Genomic DNA, 19914 nt, shown 5'->3' on the forward strand with positions numbered 1-19914 from the left:
AAAGCGAAAAGCGACTCATGTTTAAATTGTTGGAATATAGGTAATTAAATAATCTTTCCAATGAAGCTGAAGAACTTGTAACTCTTTTCTTTGAAATGGTCATTATATATTTAGGTGCAGTGGGAAAGGCATCCCGAGAAGACATTTCAGTCGAATTTGAATTGAGTAAAGCTTTCTATGTACGAAGCTTCAGAGAATTGCTTGAATATTTAAATTAATTAAATAGCCTAGAATCAAGCTAGGATTAGAATCTTTTTACATTCGATATTTTTCTAGCTTCATTCCACAAAACAAATATTTCCACATGAAAGCACATATAAAGGCATGCTAAATTCTACATCTCATTCAACTGAAAGCAATTTCATTGCCCCCTTAAATTTATGTTCTTCCGATGAAGCCCACCTAATTGGTCTATTACTCTTCTCCGGTTGATTGTTCCATTCAATTTCATGTGTTGCTGTTTGTTTCATAGCTTCATCAAAGCCGAGCTCCTTTTTTCCCCATTCTTGGGTTGAAATTTAACTCGAGACGACTGGAAAGCTCCTGATTGCACAATAAACATAAATTTAAAAAGAATTTCAATCCGATTCTATTTGCCGGCAGCCACTAATCCAGGGGGTTTCTTGTTCTGTTACAGCCCGACTTGAATCACATTTGCCTAACACCCCCCTCCAAAGAAGAAAGCAGTCCGATTTCCACCGGAAATTGAATAAGATCCGAGACCGATTGTCTTCCACACAGCTCTCGAGGGGATGTCTTCTTGCTCATTGTTAAGAAAGTGCAAAAGATCAAGCCGGAGTCCGGGGGCCGGAAGTCTGATTTCATTTTGAATAATTAAATCCTCATCGTTTTTTGTACTTTTGTTGGTTTAACGTGTCCAGTTGAAGAAAGAAAGGGTTGGTGTTGTGGCCGGATGCAGCTGGGATCTTGGTCTCATTTGATGATGCCCTCTGTACATTTGTTTAGTCAACACAAACAGAGGCAAATCTCCATTGTGTCTGAGGGTGAACACATACAATTTTCACAGACAAGTGGACAGGGTGTTATGCTCAAGATTTTGTGACATTTCTACTCTGAACTAGGGTGGTTTGTGCATCTTACTTAAGCACAGAAAAACGGATGTAAACAATTCAATCGCTAAAAATGGCAGTGGTGAGTATCCGATCATTCAAATTGATCGTTAAATTTCTGAATAATAAAGTATTTTTTTTTGTAATTTAAGTGAAATTAAAGAAAAAGGACCACCCTAGTGTCACATCCTCCCAACTGTCTTTAAATTTCTCAATGGCACTGCATCCACAAGCAGTGAGCTCGTTCATAAGCTTCATCACGGAAGCGAAAGGACATCGGGGCGGTGCGGTTCGCCTGGGAAAATGGCAAGAAAAACAAAGAAATCCGATGCTATCTTGGTGGTTTGAGTGGGCAAGCAGATAAGTAGATAACGAGGTATCTCGAACAACGGGGGGAAGGTGGGGAAAGATTGGATTTCTGTGCCTGGTTACACCCACACCCACTTGGCTCAATCTCATCCAAGATCATCTTTAAATAAATGCTAAGAGTCTTATCGTTTTTTTGCTGGTATGCATCGGTACAGCAACATCGGTAAAGGTTGCGTTAAAATAGAAACTTGTTTACCAGAGATTATGCAAACTCGTTTTGAGGTTGGTCTGTCTCTTCACTTGGCCTTACGGCTATGCTGGAATTAATGCTGGAGCAATGGAAAAGGGGTTCAGAACTAATTGGATATATTTTTTTCCCAAGCTGGATGAGTTTGATTTATTGAACGTGGGATTTCTGAAAAATATAAATTTATGGACTTGATCTTTTGATTTGTTTTTTTTAAGCTGTAAAAATCATGACCAAGTCTGACCCTTTATGAAAAAAATCGTAAAGATCAGAAAATTTCTCGTAAATTTGCTCCAAAGACATTAAAGGTGGAGAGTCTGTTTGTCTGTGATATGAAGAAGTTTAGTTTTCAATCGGTCCGCAATGATTTTGATTTTCGGGATGTTTTTCGAAATTTCAAGCTTTTACTTTGTAATATAATGATGGAAGAAGACCCAGAGTTGAAGAATTGTGTGAAGTTTAGTGAAAGAAATTGAGTTTTGGTTAAAAAATCGTCATTTTTTGTTTCATTACTTCTTCTTATTTGTGTTGATTTTGTGCTTTTTGCGCAGCACACAGCACGTCACTTATTTTAAACGTCAAGTTTTTTGCTGCATGAGAACCTGCAGCTTATAGAGTTATCTACGTGCGCATGTATTGCGTGTTTGTACACGAAGGGTTTTTAGGTTAAAATTTGTACCCGCCAGCAAAAACAAATGGTAAGCTAGTGTGCGTGAGATCGGGCTTAGATAACTCTATTGTCTTTTGCAGAGTCTCGGCCCGAAACTTCAAACACGAACAAAAGCAGCGAACCGAAGATTGGCAATGACGTTTTGGAATTTTGACAGTTTGGAACGCATGAATTACCCCATTATCGGTTTCCCACATGGGTGATGTGGAAATTGTTGCACATGGTTGAAGTTGTGAATTTTGCAACTTATTTTAATTTATGCTAAATTTCAAAATTTAAACACGAATCTACAGCGAATCGATGTGAAAACTAAAGATACATTAAAGGCACGATGATTTGATGTGCAATCTTAATCAGAATCGCGATAAAAGAGGTTTAAATTGAAAAATAATAATAAAACAAATTCTGGTCTGGAATTTAACGAAATTTTGTCTGTTTTGGAAGACTTAATGTTATTGCACAATGGTTATAGATTTTTTCACAAAAAAGTAAATTTTTCGGTTCGTCCACAAACAATCCCATGTTTGTAAACAAACGACGCCATATTGCCAATGTTGTTCGGTAGCTCATATCAGGCCATCGCCGAGGCCCTGGTCTTTGGCAAGCAGAACATAACCAAACTTGCGGCACCCTCAGCAAAACGTCAAATCAATACAAATTGCTGCCGGATCTTTTTCCGGTTCTCTCCCGGAAAAGATCCGGCAGCAATTTTGTATGGTTTGACGTTTGCGGAGGGTACCAAAAAAAGGTAAACAAATCACTTCGTGCACTCAGCTCACTCACTCGCCTTTGCCGCGATAAGTGTTTTGGTTTGTTTGACAGTTCAAATTGGGATCCAGCGAACTATTTCAATATGTTGTGAAAATGGAAAAGGAAATCGAAGCGATTTGTTGTTCGAGCGGTAGACTTTGCTGACGAGAGAGAAAAAAACTTAAACATTTGTTATTGTGAATGTTGGTAAAAAATCAGAAAAGGTTGTATAAATATATTTTCAATTCAATTCAATTTATTTTGTCAGTAAATAATCAATTTACAATTCCGTATTTCTTATAACCTAATAGAGTTTTGGAGTTCCTTTCAACTATGGTTTACACTATAATTCATTTTGATGTAATTGGATATTCTAACAATGGATTTGGCAAGAGAAGGAAAAATTTAAAAAAAAACCTTCTAGATTTGCTAAGGAAAAGGATAGAAATAGAAAAGCTTAAAACTAAATCACAGTATGTTTTGTCTATTGACGTCGAAAAACTTCGCTGCACAAGGCAGCTTATCCGTTGTAGATGTACTTCATCATCAGCTCACTCAGAGCTTGGAATTGTTCTGCCTTGTTTCGACAGGCACGAAAGCGCGTGAGCATCTCTCCAGCAAGGGCGAAAAACTCAGGAAGCGTGAAGAGATCATCACCGGTAACATCAGCTTGTCCCGGGGGAGAACCGCCCCCAGAAGCGGCTACTCTAGCGTACGAACCTCCCCAACCGGGAGGGAACGCTGGGTTGGTCGATGGAGCCGCTCCGCCGCCAGCTGCTGCAGCGGTCGAGCTCGAAGTCTTCGGAGGTTGGCGGGACGCTGGCGCTTTCTTCTTCTTGTCCTGCTCCTCGATGTACTTTTTCCGCGCGGCACAGCCACGGAAATTCGCCGTGTGGTTTCCACCACAATTGGCGCACTTGACACGTGCTTTGTGCTGCTGGGCGTTTTCCCCCAGTTGGTCTTTCCGCGGAAGACTGCACCTTTCGGTGAAGTGGGTCTCACCGCACTTTACACACCGGGGTGAGAGATTGCAGTTTCTTGAGCCGTGTCCGAATTTCTGACAGCGGTGGCATTGGGCTGCGTCGGCCGGATTCTTCGTGTAGAATCGCCACGTCACAAAGAAGCCGTCCAGTGCTTTGATCCGCCGTAGGTCCTGGATTTTGACGGACCCGCGATCGAAGTACAGGAGGTACAAGGTGTACGTACCTGTCACCGTAGTCGATTTTGAGAGCACCTTTATTTCTCGAGGCTTAACCTTGACGCCCGTCAGGTGTTCTTCCAGGTCGGAGATCGGGCGGTCCGGATATCCCTGAAGGACGATCTTCACTGGGACCTTCTCTGCAGGATCAAATGTGAAGAATTTGAAGTTTCGCAACTTCAACTTCTTCACCACCAAGTCGAAATGCAGCTTTTTGTGGGTAATCACTTGCACAGAAGTTTTGCTAATTTTGAGACAATATTGGAGTCCCTCAAGCAACTCGTCAACATCGTCAGCCAACGTATCCAAAACAAAAATTGGAGGTGGTCGTCGTTCCTTCGGAGTGTTACCATTTTTCTGCTTTCCTTGCTTGCGCGCAAGTTCATCATCGTCATCGTCGTCGCTAGCACTGCTGCTGTCACTGGCGGTGTTGTTTTCTTCTCCACTCAGCATCTCAAATTCGTTGCTGGTGGGAACGTTGGAAGTGGTTGTCGTCGTAGTGCTGGTGGACTGCTGCTGCTGCTGCTGCTGGCCGGAAGTGCTTCCGGATGCCCGGGTCGATTGTCTCGTCCGTACCGGGGACTCACGTGGACGGTATGACACGTGTAAAAATGAAGGATCGGTGACGTCACCGGGCACGCTCCCGTGCGCGATGGCGGTCGATGCGGCATTGTTGTGTTTACCTTTCTGCACTCTGCCGGTAGATGAACTTCGCGGGTTTTTCGAGGCCGCACTCGAACTGCCTCGGCCACGGCTGGCCCTTGGCATGCTGGAGGAGCAAACTCGCGGGTAATCACGGTAAATTACGGTGAAAAAATCGAAAAGTCTGAAGAGCTCCGAACACTTGACTGTTGCTGGCTGGTGTTGCCAGTCCCGATCGATATAAATATATTTAAAAAGCAATATATTGCTAATAAGAAGAAACGTAAAACTGATGTGAAAACTAGTGTTCTGTGTGTCGTGCTGGTTCATAATGCCGAGCAGACGCTGGAGATGGAGAAGGATTTGCTGATGACGCCTTCGAATCAAGAGAAGGAACTGGAGCTACTGTTAAATAATAAGAACAATACTTTTTATAAAATCAATAATTCACTACAGACTACGCTGCTCTAACAAATTAACAACTCTTTACAGACTTTTCAATTCAACCATTTTCATTGGCCCGATGAAATTCCCTGAACCCTCTTGCAAACTTCCCAACAATGTCCGTTTACTTTTAGAAGTCAAGTGGGTTCTCTGCACTTTTGCCACTAGTAAACAAACAAAACATCCCTGCCAAATCTCCACGGGACTGCATGGGCGTAGCACAGTGTGGAAATTTACGTTCTCAGATATTTTTGTTTGAACATACTGGACAACAGTCAAATTTGTCTAAGAATATTGAATTGGAGCTTAACATTTCAAAAGGGCACATAACTTTTGTAAACAATAGTGACAGTTTGCGTAAGGTGTGAGAGGGATACACTCTTGTTTACAAAAGTTTTGTGTCCTAATGAAATGGAAAGCATGAATTGACCAGTGTGGCACCCCCTACAGCGTGGTACAGACCCGTAATGCTATGCTATGCTATGCTATTTGCTCCAAAGACATTAAAGGTTTTGACCAATGCCTCTGAATGAAAACAAAACAGGAACGCGATAGCGTCAAATTTTTAAGCGACGAGATTTTTAGTGTCATAAAATTGAGTTATGGTGGCCAATCTCTCAAATAAAAATATAAATAAAAATCAAATCAAACCTCACATTTGATATGGTCGATAAGAACGCGGACCTAAATGTTATCGTCACTCACTCATGATTATTAGTCGCTGTAAAAAAAGGGCTTTTCTTCTAGCTTACCAATAGGTTAAAATCAATGACAATGCCTGCCAAATCATCATAGTTTTACTGTAGAAAAGAAGAATGGCCACCATGCATCAGCCAGCGGCAAAAGAAATGCATCAAGCCCAATATTTTCACCGTACACAAAAACCAGATTCCCTCGACGTCCACCATCGTGTCCAGTATCTTCATCTGATGATCCATCCGGCAAGGGTAGCAACAACAGCGCCATCCTACCAGAACCTGCCAACGGGCGCGACACGAATACACACGAGCGAATCTTAAACACAGAACGCACCCGCCCCAGTTCGGTCCACTGCAACCGTCATCGGCTCAAAAATGCCACTGCAATGGATCCTTCTTGTGCAAAACTTGGTGGCACAAAAAAAGCGAAAACCTAAACGAATCCAATTCAGATAAATGATGACATTCTCGAGGGCTCATCCGTCCGTATACGACAAGATCCGGTGCCGGGGCGAACCATACGCCACGGAAGCCATTCTGCAGCGGGGACATTTCAATCGTCGCGCCACGCATTCGGGGTGGGAAGTTGTGGATAATGGTAAATAAATACCCTGCGGTTGGCCACACGGCAGAAGGAACGGAACGTGAGCCTGCTCGGTCTTGTTTTCACCGCTGAAGCACCATCAAGGATGAACCCCGGTGGGGTTGGCTTTGCGAGGACAGTGTGGAAAAATGTTCGAAAACTGTTAACTCGAAGAAAATTTAAAAAAAAATCACTCACTCACTCACTCAATCACTCACTAAATCACTCACTCAAACACTAACTCAAACACTCACTCAAACACTCACTCAATCACTCAATCAATCACTTACTCAATCACTGACGCAATCACGTTTTCACTCACTTACTCACTAACTCACTCACCAACTCACTCACTCAATCATTCACTAACTCAATCACTTAATCACACACTCAATCACTCGATCAATCACTGACTCAATCACTAACTCAATCACTCACTCAATCACTCACTCAATCACTCACTCAATTACTCACTCAATCACGTTTTCATTTAAATTTTAAGCTGTTGTAGAATTTTAAAATTAAAACTTAAATTTAAGGTAAAAATTTTACGTTCAACTGAAAATTCAAAAAATTACTTTTGCCCAAATCCAGATCTCACAGTGTCCGGCATGGCTTTACATTTGCAGCAAAAACCACTCAAATGAAAAGCTTGAACTGCACACGCCAGTCAGTTCCAGTCATCCTCCTTCCACACACTTATGCCCTAGGACTAGGAAAGACTTTCCACCACTGTGAAAAGCCAGCTGGGAAAACGTGCATTTACTCCTGCTCCGCTTGCCACAGGGTGGTCTTCGATAAGAATTCAATCCGATAGTGTTATTGTCAATTTGTTTCTCGATTTTGGTACGGTTTCATTGCAACTCCGGTTGTAACTCAAAACTGGGAGCTTCTGGGGGTTTCTCTGTAATTTTGTTTTGTAAAATGATAACCAAAATTGAAATCTTTATTTCAATTTTGACAAATAATTTAGAAAATTAAAAATTAAATCTTCATAATTTTCACTTTTTTTACAATCTCCAAAGAATCTTCAACTTGACGGTCACCCAAAAGCTCTTCTCCAAAGAAAACAATGGTCAATTTTCCATCGGAATCTCGCTTCGTTCCAACGATTTCCGACGGATTGGCTGGGCAGGTTCCCCGCACTCACACCGATGAAAACAATTATGGTCCACCAGCGTATCCTCGAGAGTAGTGCATAAATGTATCTGTCTGTCTTTCTCTACATGTCGTCGTAATCGTGCTGTCTTGTCACAGGTCACTTTTGACGTTTCGAGAAAAAGTCCCAAGTCCCAAGTTCCAAGTTCCAAGTTCCAAGTTTCAAGTTCCAAGTTCCAAGTTCCAAGTTCCAAGTTCCAAGTTCCAAGTTCCAAGTTTCAAGCTCCTAGTTCCAAGTTCCAAGTTCCAAGTTCCAAGTTCCAAGTTCCAAGTTTCAAGTTCCAAGTCCCAAGTCCCAAGTCCCAAGTCCCAAGTCCCAAGTCCCAAGTCCCAAGTCGCAAGTCCCAAGTCCCAAGTCCCAAGTCCCAAGTCCCAAGTCCCAAGTCCCAAGTCCCAAGTCCCAAGTCCCAAGTCCCAAGTCCCAAGTCCCAAGTCCCAAGTCCCAAGTCCCAAGTCCCAAGTCCCAAGTCCCAAGTCCCAAGTCCCAAGTCCCAAGTCCCAAGTCCCAAGTCCCAAGTCCCAAGTCCCAAGTCCCAAGTCCCAAGTCCCAAGTCCCAAGTCCCAAGTCCCAAGTCCCAAGTCCCAAGTCCCAAGTCCCAAGTCCCAAGTCCCAAGTCCCAAGTCCCAAGTCCCAAGTCCCAAGTCTCAAGTCCCAAATCCCAAGTCCCAAGTCCCAAGTCCCAAGTTCCAAGTCCCAAGTCCCAAGTCCCAAGTCCCAAGTCCCAAGTCCCAAGTCCCAAGTCCCAAGTCCCAAGTCCCAAGTCCCAAGTCCCAAGTCCCAAGTCCCAAGTCCCAAGTCCCAAGTCCCAAGTCCCAAGTCCCAAGTCCCAAGTCCCAAGTCCCAAGTCCCAAGTCCCAAGTCCCAAGTCCCAAGTCCCAAGTCCCAAGTCCCAAGTCCCAAGTCCCAAGTTCCAAAAGTCCCAAAGTTTGGTTGAATTTGGTTGCCGGAGTCTTGAGCTATAATAAAAAATGTTTATAGAGTCGGGCATGCACGTATGACAAAACGTCCTCTGTTTAAATTCCCTTTGAACAGTTGTCGCACTTGCACGATGATAGAGCGATCCGTTCGAAACTTCTTTTTTCATGAATTCTATTGAAAATCTCAGGATTGATATCGAATTTTTAGGATCTATGGTCAAATGTCAGTTATTGAAAGCTGTACAAAATTTGCCCCAAAATCACCGTGCGACCAGCTAGCACAACCACGACGTTGTGCGAGAGTGTGGCTTTGGGAGATGACAAATTGATACGTTATCCTGGAACATTCACACGAGTCCAGTCGAATCGAGAGTGTCCGGTCCACCGAAGGGACGTTTGGGAAATCGGTCCCTTTTCAATTCGAAGAGGAATTAGCATTTGGACACCAACGGCCAACGATGTGGTTGTGGAGGGAAATACAAGACACAAAGTCGAAACGCACTATGCATTTCGGTTGGGGTTTTGTAACACAAGAGCCTCCAACACTAACGAGAGCAAATGTTTGTAGTCCGTTGAGACTACTTGATATTGTTGGGAAGAAATATTGGCTTGTATTCGAATGAACAAAGCATTATTGACTATTTCAACCAGAATCTTCAACAAAATTGATTAATTGAACATTCACTGAGAGAGAAATTGAAAAGCGATCGATTATCTCAACGAGTTTTGAGATTTTTGGGAGGAATTTAGATCTCACTAATACATTCGAACGCTAAACTTCAGACGCCTCTAGTGAAGTAAAGGGAATGAGAGAGAGATTCTTCAAAATATCGTGTACTCATTGATGTGCTTTTGAGAGTTGTTAAATGATTGAATGGAAATTTGGGTTAATTCCATCACTAATTCTGAATTTTGATACATGCTTGTGAATAGAGATAAATAAAAAACCCTGAAATTAGTCTGAATACCGTGTAATGTTCATCATTCCCTCAGTCTGGCCTAATCGCAAAGTGGCAGCCGTCTCAAACAGCACGCAGTACAAATTGACTTAAATCGAACTCGCTTTAATTTAATTTGACGTTATTTTCTACATCAGCGCGTGGCAAAGCCAAAAAACCAGACCCCAATTTGAGAGCAAAACCAACAACCAACGCGTTACACGCGGCAGACACGTGCAAACAAAAAGTCAAGCCCAGCAGCAGCCGCCGCCGCCCGTTAAAAGAAAGTGAAAATGGGCCATCTTTTTCATAATAAAGTCATAACGAGAAAATAACGATCCACCAGACGTGGGGAACTCGGCGAGCAACAACAAAAAAAATTCAAAATAAAAACAGAGAGCTTTGCCAAAATTTAAGCAAGGACAATGGAGAGCTGTCCGTTGCGAGTAAAACAAGCAACTTGACAATGAAAAAAAAAAAAATAAACTAAATCTATTTTTAATTTTTGTTTCATTTTGTTCAACTAAATTTCTTGAGTTATGGTGAAAATGCACGGGATAGTAAAGTTTAGCAATACAAATTGACCCTTAACAGACACTGGTACACAGCCAAAAAACTGGTAAATTCACATGCAAACGCATGCACGTAATTATTTTAATATTACATGCTCACGGAGAAGATTACGCCTTTGCTAGCTATTGAAGAGTGGGTAGGATTACCGCCAACATCAGCTATAAAATTCCGGTCAAAAAGGACTGATACTGACTGATACCATACTGATTGGATACTTACATTATTCTGCATGTAATATTACATCAAATTTCATAAAATAACACAACTCCACAAGAAGATGATAGATATGAGCTCCCTACACGAATTTTAGTGAATTTTCAGCGAATGTTTGTTGTTGTAAATGGTATGGAATTATCTTAAGCAACCATGCGCACCCACTTTTTTTTGGGGTGGGTGCGCATGGTTGCTTAAAATAATACCTCTTTTTGAGTAATTTTTCCAAAATAATGTGTCAACATGTGAAATACAACAGAAACGGATGTAAATTTCGGCAATTTCTGATGCAAAATTACACATAAAAAATGACACAAAAATTTGTCAGTATCCCCAGATGTAAAATATCCGTAACTTTTTTACTGTGTATCACACCTTGACGAAACTGAAGCGTTTACCGAGATCAATTTCAAAGATATCGAGGTGTTTAATGCTAAATGTACGCTTTTCTATTCATAATATAACATAAAAATATCAAATTATGCACGATATTTTCAATAAGCAAAAAGCATGCCAAAATCGGTAAGGCATGATTTCAGTTATGATTCTTTAAACATATGCAAAATATCTTAAAAATTAATTGTTATTATGAAAAGTTCTACTTTTCAGCACTGAAATGGATGCTGAAAAGTTGCGTTTTTCTCAGTTAGCTGTTTTTGCTGTTGAGAACTGTGCAAAAACTTAAAATTTGCATTAGTTTTATAGATTTTTTTAAATGGTTTATTGTCTTTTCAAATATTTAGTTTTTCAAGAATGTTTATATTTGTGGGTCTAAATTTACATTTTTATGTATTTTTTCAGTTTTAGTTATTGTTTTGTCATTCCACTTTTAAATTAAAATTAAGGTAAAAACACATTGAAAAATTCCTAGAGTTTTTTTTAAAGGTTTTATGAACATAGAAAATCCGAATTTTTCTTTTCCCTGTAATTTTAGCAGTTTTTTTTATTTTTTTCTGCTTCCTCTTCACCGTTTATCATGTGACATTCCTAAATTCATATGCTTTAAGCTAATGCTGCAAGGAATCCCATATCAATATTATTTGTACATTAAATTTTAAAGCTCAACAAATCGATGCTTCTGTGCTCTTTGTACAAAACAAAGCTTGCTAGTTTTCCTATTTGTTTGCACATGACGAATCAAAATATGGAAAATTTCATGTCAACTGAGAACACATTTGGTCTCGACTTTCAATCGATAGTTAACAGAAAACCCTGTGGTGCGGATTGTACCAAAAAAAATCCTGTTTTTCACTATAAAAAAAGATTTTAAAATTACGTTCTACTCAACTAGTGGGAAAAGAATCAAATACCCCTGACTCGAGGCGGTTCTAAAAACACCCAAAAAGCAAAAAATCGAAATTTGGTTTATAGAACCTTTTTTTTTTAAAAAAACTCTAGAGTCATCTCAACCCGTTGGGGCAAGAGAAACAATGCATGAAACATCGTGTTAATTAGCTAACAATTGAACTGTTATTACTTAAACACATCAGATTGGAATGTATGCATTTCTGTAATTTTTACATGAAATAATAATATTTTACTGATAATTGATTCTAGAAAAAAAAATATTTAAAAGATTAATGGAAAATTTTCAATACTGTAATTAGTATGGACATTTTTTTAATCAGTTTTTAACTTCTTTTATTTATTTATTTCCCAATAAAATATGTTGTTGCTGAAACTCGTAATTTTTTTCTATACAAAAAATCTATATAGTACACTTGCCACACATAAATAAGATTTTTTGAAAGCTCTCAACAAATTTATAATAGGTGCAAATCATCAATGGGACACTATTGACCTAGGATAAAATGAATTTTAATAAAATGAACTTAAAAACGAACCCTAGGCCTTATTTTGTGCTTTCCAAATGTGTAAGAAAACAAAGGTTCATTCAATCCCGTGGCGATTACGTCATTATGATGGTTATATGGTAGTAGAATCAACTACTTGCATTGCTAGTAAAAAAATCTCATACTAGAAATACCGAAATTTTAAGATTAACGAGCGTACGAGCGATTGTTCCTCTTGCCCCACTTTCCCCTATGTAGTTTTACGACGGAATTGCAATAATAAATCTTTTTTGTTTATCTTTTACTCATATCTTTGCAACTATTTCACCAAAAGACTTTGTCTGGTTAGTTTTTATAAGATATTTTCAAGAAATACGATTAAAATTTACCTTCAGTTTATGCTTTACAACGGGGTTTTGGACCATTCTCCATTTCTGTGATTTATCAACATCTCGTACAATTTTTTTTATTATTGTAAACCTCAGAATAAACCTAACCATTGCTGAGGAACAGCCCTCTAAAGATAGAAACTTTGGATTTCCTTCTTCACCGATTTGCAGTGTAGTTTTTTTTTGCAATAAACTTAAATCATATGTTCTTTGAACATGTAGGTTGAAAGTCATTTTAAGAAAATGTTGAAACGATTGACAGATTTGTTTGGTATTTCCAAACACGGAAATATGCCCTTATAATTTTTATTAATGAATTGAATAAAAAAGTAGAAGAGCAATACAGCAATTATTTTGCTCAATTCAATTGAATTTCAAGTGTTTCGAACGCAGTAAAAATATGCAACGAAAAAAAAAACACACTATAAAACAGAAATAATCGATAGCCTATAATGAAAGCATGATACTCTGTCCCACTTGACCCAAAATTGAGGCGAAATGTGTGCTATTATTCATCTCATTTACTGGCCCTCATCATCATCATCATGCCTGAAACACACGCACTCCACTCACCATTCCAGCCCGAAACCGTTCAGCAATATTAATCACAATAATTCACCTCACGGGCATATTCTGGCCTCCGCCTACCACGACCTACCTTTTCGGGTGAATTTGGCCCGGGAAAAAAAAGAAACTCCGACTCCGATTTCAAATATTTATCACGCAATTCCCGCTTACTACAATAACGCCCGAAACAAAAACCCAGAGAAATAGCTTCCGAGTCGTACGTGTGCCAATGTTGGCCGAAACCGCCGCCAGGAAGTGAAATCATCTCGAATAAACACTCGCACGTGGCCCCGGGGTCCTCCAGACAACAGCCGCCGGCGCAACAGGACCTTTTTACACCGGAATACAATTCCGATTGTGCCCCCTCCGCCCGAAATTCTCCTCACCGAAGTGTTTGTGATCCCTGCCGAAAATGGTCCAGGGACGTTGGGATTTACCCCCCTCCCCCTCTCTTCTTATTCGCGGCCATCGGCCAAGGTCGGGATGCCTGGCCGGGGGTCCCTGAATGAATATTTTATCCATTATCGTTCATTATCGTTTGCTTGGCCAGTTCTTTTCATCTTGTTATGTGAGCCGGATAGAGTGGCGGGATCTTTTTGAAAGTAAAAAACCTACAGTTTTAAGGGACAAGGTCAAATTTGTTTTAAACAATTTTTATTCATTGGAAAAAAGTGACTAGGTGCAAGTGCTAAGTTGGTCACCCTATTTAGGGGTGCTGAAAACGCGTAAAAGCTCTCACCACCACCTCTACCACCAGATTCACACGGGTTGTGTTTTTATAACGGTTGCAGCAGAATTTGGTGTTTTTATCGCTTTTTTATATTTTTTCACCGGGCTTTGTTTCATTCATTGTCTTTGGGTGACAACGATTACCATCACCGCACCCCCACACAAAACGGGAGGGGACACATGATGGAGTGCATTTCCTTAATGAAAGGGTCGCGCAGATGTTGTAGAATCGTTGTTAAAAATCGGAACAAAAACATAATGTATGCATTTACTGTTTTAGATTATTTTTTTTGAAAATACTAAATTTTTCACAAAATCAAAATCAACATTTCCAAAGGGCTTATTTTTTTGATGCTCACGTATGACGGAACCGGCTTGGTAAGTTTCATCCTCAGGACCCGCACACTGTTTGGAATCCCAGGGAAGAAGTTCTTCCAAACGTCGTCCGTAACGGATAGCACCTCGCCGTACTGCGCCATTCCGTCAGCGATGTCGTCGTTGGGCATTCCCGGCGGAAGACCGTGGACCCGGACGTAGACGGCGTTGTCGTCAACGTACACCGGAATCTGGAAATTCTTCTCACCCGAACGGAGCGCGTGCTTCATGTTGTTGTCTGCTGCTACTTTGATGGCTGTTGCTAGATCAGCCATCTCGATGAGGATGCCGTTCCGGGTGTTGTGCAGTTGAAGGCACTTAAACCCGGCAGGATTAAGGCCCATACTTTTTTCCACAAAGGTTTTTATGGAATCCAGCGGTGGTCGAGCTGGGAGGACTCCAAAGTCCACGAAGATCGTGTTTTTTCGAGTTGTGCTCATTTCTAAGCCTGCACGAAAACAAAATAAATTGCTGCGAGGAGGTAGCACGTCTGATAGGCACCGTGTATTGTAGCCGACTGAAAAAAGGGCGTAATATTGAAGATTTGGCCCTTTAAAATATTATTTTTGATTCAAAATTCAAAATATTGGTTTCGTAAAGATCGTAAAATAACACGAATGTGTCATGTTATAACATTGAAAATCGGACCATTAGTTGCTGAGATATCGACATTATAAAAAGTGGGTTTTTGAGTGAGACTTATAAAACTTCAAGTTTCTATTCTTTAAACCGATGTATTTCAGCAATCAGAGGTCCTATCTTCTATGTCTCTTAGACAATTTAATAGAAAATTGTCTGAACTTTTCAAAACAAAATATTTTTAGAAATGGTCACTCATGGTTACTATTTAAAAAAATCGAAAAACTGCAAATATTTCGCTGAAATCAATCTTTCGGTGGCTTTATTATGAAAACAGGGCCCATATCAAAAAATCTGTCAAGTACTTTTCGATTGCTAATTCAATTTTACATAAAAAATTAGGACAAAAAAAATTCAAAGTTGCGGGATTTTTGTCCCCAAAAACATATCAAAAATATGTCAAAACTATAAAAATACCTATTTTGGGAAAAAAAGTTAATTAAAAAAAAGGCAAAAAAACCTTGTACCTCGCCTTGTACCTATTTTTTCTCAACAGTCTTCAACTATACCTAAAACTTTGCCGAAGACACTAAATTGATCAGAAAGTTCACTCAAAAGTTACAGATTTTTGAATATTTGTATCGACAGCTGTCAAAATTGTATAGAGACTTGTACGAGTGAACCAATTAAACAAAATAGCTTTTTTTTTTTTTTTTTTGTTTTTTTTTTTTTTTTTTAAAGCTTCATCATCCCGGTACGATAATCGAACTCACGACCCTTGGGTTGGAAACCCAGCACGCCGCTAGTCGAAACCCATCCCCTACCGGTCAGTACTCCCAGTGAGCATATTTACTCCTTTAAGGGATCTGACTTTGCGAAACCCGTAACCTCACGGCCACGGAAGCTCGGCATAGGGAAGGCCCCCACATATTTTGAGCCTAATAAATAATACAAAAAAATAAAATGGTCGAAATCGGCCGATTTCATAGAAAATGACTCTTTTCACAAAATACTAAAATTTTCATAGTTTTCAATATTCATTTCAAATGATGGGGAATTTGTGTTTATTTTTTATTTGAGTTTGAATTTGTTTTTTTTTTGAAAAAGTGTTAAAATTTAAAAGAAAACCCGTAAGACTATACTTTAATTTTCATAATTGTAAATATGCGATATTTTGTATGCACTTTTACTGTTTAGATTTTTTTTTGTAAAATATAATTTATTAATATACTCAAATTTTCTTAATTTTTAATACGGACATCAAACGATGCGAAATTTTTGTGGATTTTTACTGAATTAGATTTTTTTCGTAAAATTTAGTATTTCTTTTTCACAAAACATCGTATTTCATATGAAAATACTCAAAAAAAAAATGTGGCTGTCGAACAATGCGAAATTTTGCATGCATTTTTACTTTAATTGATTTTTTTGTAAAATAATTAAATTTTCACAAAATACTGTATTTTATGAAAATATTTAAATTTCCATAGTTTTCAATATGGGTTCAATCGATGCAATATTTTGTATGTAATTTCACTGTTTTATATTTTTTTGAATAAAAACTCAATCTTTCACAAAACACCGTGTTTCATGCATAAACTAAAACATTAAAAAATGTGGAATTTGTATGCATTTTCGCATTATTATAGTTTTTTATTTGTAAAATACTTAAGTTAAAAAATACTGTATTTTATAAACATACTATATTTTATTAAACATAATTCAATAATTTTCAATATTGCTATCAAACGATGCGATATTTGGTGTATAAATTCACTGTTTTAGAGTTTATGGAATATAACCTCAAACTTTCACAAAATACAGTGTTTCAGGAAGCACTCAAAATTTCATTATTTTCAATATGAGTGGGATGGGATATTTTGATTGTTTTGGTGTCTTCGGCAAAGTTTTAGGTATTAATGAGGACTATTCAGAATAAAATAGGTACACGGAATGTTTTTTTTGTTTTTGTATTTTTTTAATTAACTTTTTTTTTCACGGAAATCAGTTTTTTAAACTATTTGTATTGTATATATTTTATATGTTTTAGGGGACAAAAACCAGCATCTTGAAAGCTTTTTTTCGGGCCGGAACTAATGTTTGATAAAGCTGAAAAAATCCACCATTTTTTTTTCATTGAACGATTTTGATCAAGTTCTTTCAAAGTAAACATATAAATAAACAAGTATTGCAAATAGGATTGATATATCTTGATTAAAAGTAATTATAAGAAAGATTAAAAAAATGTTTATTTGCTTTTTTATATTTTTTTTGTTTAAAATTGCATCGTAATCAAAGATCAATTTCCTCAATACAAAAAAAATCAATGACCAACCTGTTACAATTTATTAAAACGGAATATGTATCCAAATCTTCTTTACAAACAAAAACTTTTTGCGTTGTTGTGCACCTTAATTTAAATATTTTACAAAATATTTTAAAACATATTTTAAATGTGTGGAAAAATATATATTCAATAGTTTTCAATGAGTTATTCTTCGAATTTCTTTAATTTATTGAAGTTTATGAAACAAATATTTTTGCTCACTGATTTCTTGACGCATTCGAGACTTTTTTTATATTTTAAAAACATTTGCAGTGATTGTTTATTTCAGTTTGAATATTTTTCTATTTCAAGCTTTTATTTTTACCAAAACTTTATCACTGTAAAGTTGTTCTGAATAAATGCATTATTTTTTGCTTAGTTTTTTATTTATTTATTTAAAAATCAATTTTTATCAAGTTCCTTTAAAAAGAAAACTGAAAAAGAATTCTGAGTAAACACAGTAAAAACTGTAAGAATTTTTAATTTAGTGTCTTTTTGTATATTTTTAGACAACAATCCAATTTTATAATATTTTACATTTTTATGAAATGAATATCTATTTTTCTTGCGCAGTTTTTCAGTTTGATAATTGATTCTGAAAATATCAATAAAGAAATAAAAAAAATAAATTCAACCATAGAGAATGCTTGAATTTCAAACAAAAGCATTAAAAAATACAAAGGCAAAAAAATACGTTGAAATAGCAACAATTTATTGCACAAATAATAAAATGTTCCGAATTATGTTTTTTTAATTTTTGCATATTAAATTTGGTGTGAATGTTATTTTTTCTTATTTTACACTCAATTAATTTATATAATATTTCATCGACAGCCGTCATAGAATTATTTTGAAAAGCCGTCGCGGGCCGGACGTTGGGCAGGCCTGGTTTAAGCCAAATCAAAAAATACAAAAAATAAAAATGGTCGGAATCGGCCGATTTCATAGAGAATTGATTTATAGACTCATTTTAAACATTGAAAATATAATCAAATAAAAAAAATCACAACACCTTATCAATTCCTTTGAAAAACTAATGATTTAACAAAATAGAAATTGAACATACTGAAACAATATGTGTAGACAAAACAAATAAGACAAAACAAACACATAGGCAATGATTGTTAGACTACATCTAAACAAGTAAAACAACCCTTTCCCCGAGTAAGGTGTCACAATTCTGTTCTGCCATAAAAGAAAAAAAGAATCCCAAACTCAAACAAATATCTTCCCCGTCCATTTCGGTGCAACAGTTTCACCCTGCTGCTGCAAATGACAGAGAATGCAATTTTCAGTCCAACAAACTGACGTTCGGGGGGAAAAAGAAAACCGCGCAGATAGATCGAATTGTACCGTCATTCGTCCTTTTCCCGAAAAATCTCGTGTGCTGGAAGCTTTTGTGAAATGTGAGCACAGCGGCGTCGTTTTCGGGCTTTTTTACGCTATTATTTTCCTCGGTGCATTTTCCGCACTCGGTTGATGTACAGTAACAGCCCAAGGATTTGACAGTGATTGGTGTTAAATGAAGTGGTCTTGATATCCAATTTTTGTAAGAATTAAATTTCAAAAAAAATTTGATATAAATTAAAAGTGTCAAACTACAAGCTGCCAAACCATCGGGGTTTCACTGTAGTGCCCGGCACCGACTCATCCAGGGTGAACACGAGAATGTTGGCATCGGGTTGAACCCATGAGCCAAATTGTGCAAACAAACAAGGCGAAAAAAGAAAATCCACCAGCCCGGCACAGACTATCACTCGGAAAATTGAGACAATGAATGTGACAGAAGAAAAACCTTTCCCTCACGTAGCTCCCTCTATGGCGCGATGGTATTTAGTTTGCAGGGTGGTTTGTCCTAGCTTTAACGTTTCGAATCTGCAGTTCTTCAAGATCGTGAATGATCCCAAAGCAGGTCCACCCACCCTGGAGTGCCTTGCTGGCCTGAAAAACTGGCACAGGATCCAGGTTTTTGTTTTTATTTCACCCCGGTATACTTTCTAGCCACAAATATGTTCACTTGTGGAACGGCCCGACGACCTGAGTTGGACCTGAGGACTCTGTGAACTGAACACTACTGTAGGTATATCTAGAACATCATCCACTCTGTTGGCACTACTCTGGCACCGCTGCTGGTTTACGCGCGAAGATGGCAACAGCATGGATAAACATCTGTTTGGATTTCAGCCGGCTCCTGGCAGAGTTGCTGCTGGCTTTGGCTACACCATTGTGCAGTGTGACTGGTTTTTCCAATCAAGGATAAATACTACAAGTTCTGTTCTTCTGTTGACTAGTACGCTTCTTCTGGATCGTTCAGTCTGCTGCTATTTGGAACAGAAGAAGTCTGGAAATCATCGAAACGCTTTCATGAAATGAAACTTACAAGCTAGATATTTGGCACAGTTTTACTGGTTTGGATAAGAACTTGAAGCGTTATGCTTATAACAAGACAAAGATTATTTTTTTTTTTTGCATTTTTTAGTTGGCTGAAACTTTGTAAGTATTTTTTATATGACCAATTTCGCATCATTTGTTTGTCCATTGGAATCTTCATATAAGGCATTTGTCCATAGAATATTACAAAATCGGTTTATTGAGAATGAAAAAAAAAGATGAACTCTAAAGAAAATTAACACATTTAGTAGTTATGTATTCTTTTAAAAATGCGCAAAACTTCAAATTAAGCAAATTTATTTGACAATATTATAATACTGTTTATAAGCTTTTTAAAAATAAATTCTAAATAAA

At 38.0% G+C, this 19914-nt stretch overlaps 1 protein-coding gene across 1 annotated transcript; it reads right to left on the minus strand.

Annotated features, from left to right (window-relative positions):
* Positions 1-7373: 7373 nt before the first annotated feature.
* On the minus strand, positions 7374-14704 carry LOC120418124 (uncharacterized). The gene is made up of 2 exons (XM_039580402.1): positions 14249-14704; positions 7374-7403 (listed from the first exon to the last, which is right to left on the minus strand). The coding sequence occupies exons 1-2, from the start codon at positions 14702-14704 to the stop codon at positions 7374-7376; spliced, it is 486 nt and encodes a 161-aa protein (XP_039436336.1).
* Positions 14705-19914: the final 5210 nt, after the last annotated feature.

Source organism: Culex pipiens, chromosome 1 (genome assembly GCF_016801865.2).
Source record: "Culex pipiens pallens isolate TS chromosome 1, TS_CPP_V2, whole genome shotgun sequence".
Classification (NCBI taxonomy): Eukaryota; Metazoa; Arthropoda; class Insecta; order Diptera; family Culicidae; genus Culex; species Culex pipiens.

Excerpts from the sequence above, each read along its gene's own strand:
- LOC120418124 (XM_039580402.1), bottom strand. The coding sequence starts at position 14,704 with ATGAGCACAACTCGAAAAAACACGATCTTCGTGGACTTTGGAGTCCTC. Across the intron at positions 7,404-14,248 it reads CCAAGCCGGTTCCGTCATAC|ACCACCCTGTGGCAAGCGGA; the intron begins GTGAGCATCAAA and ends TTCTTATCGAAG.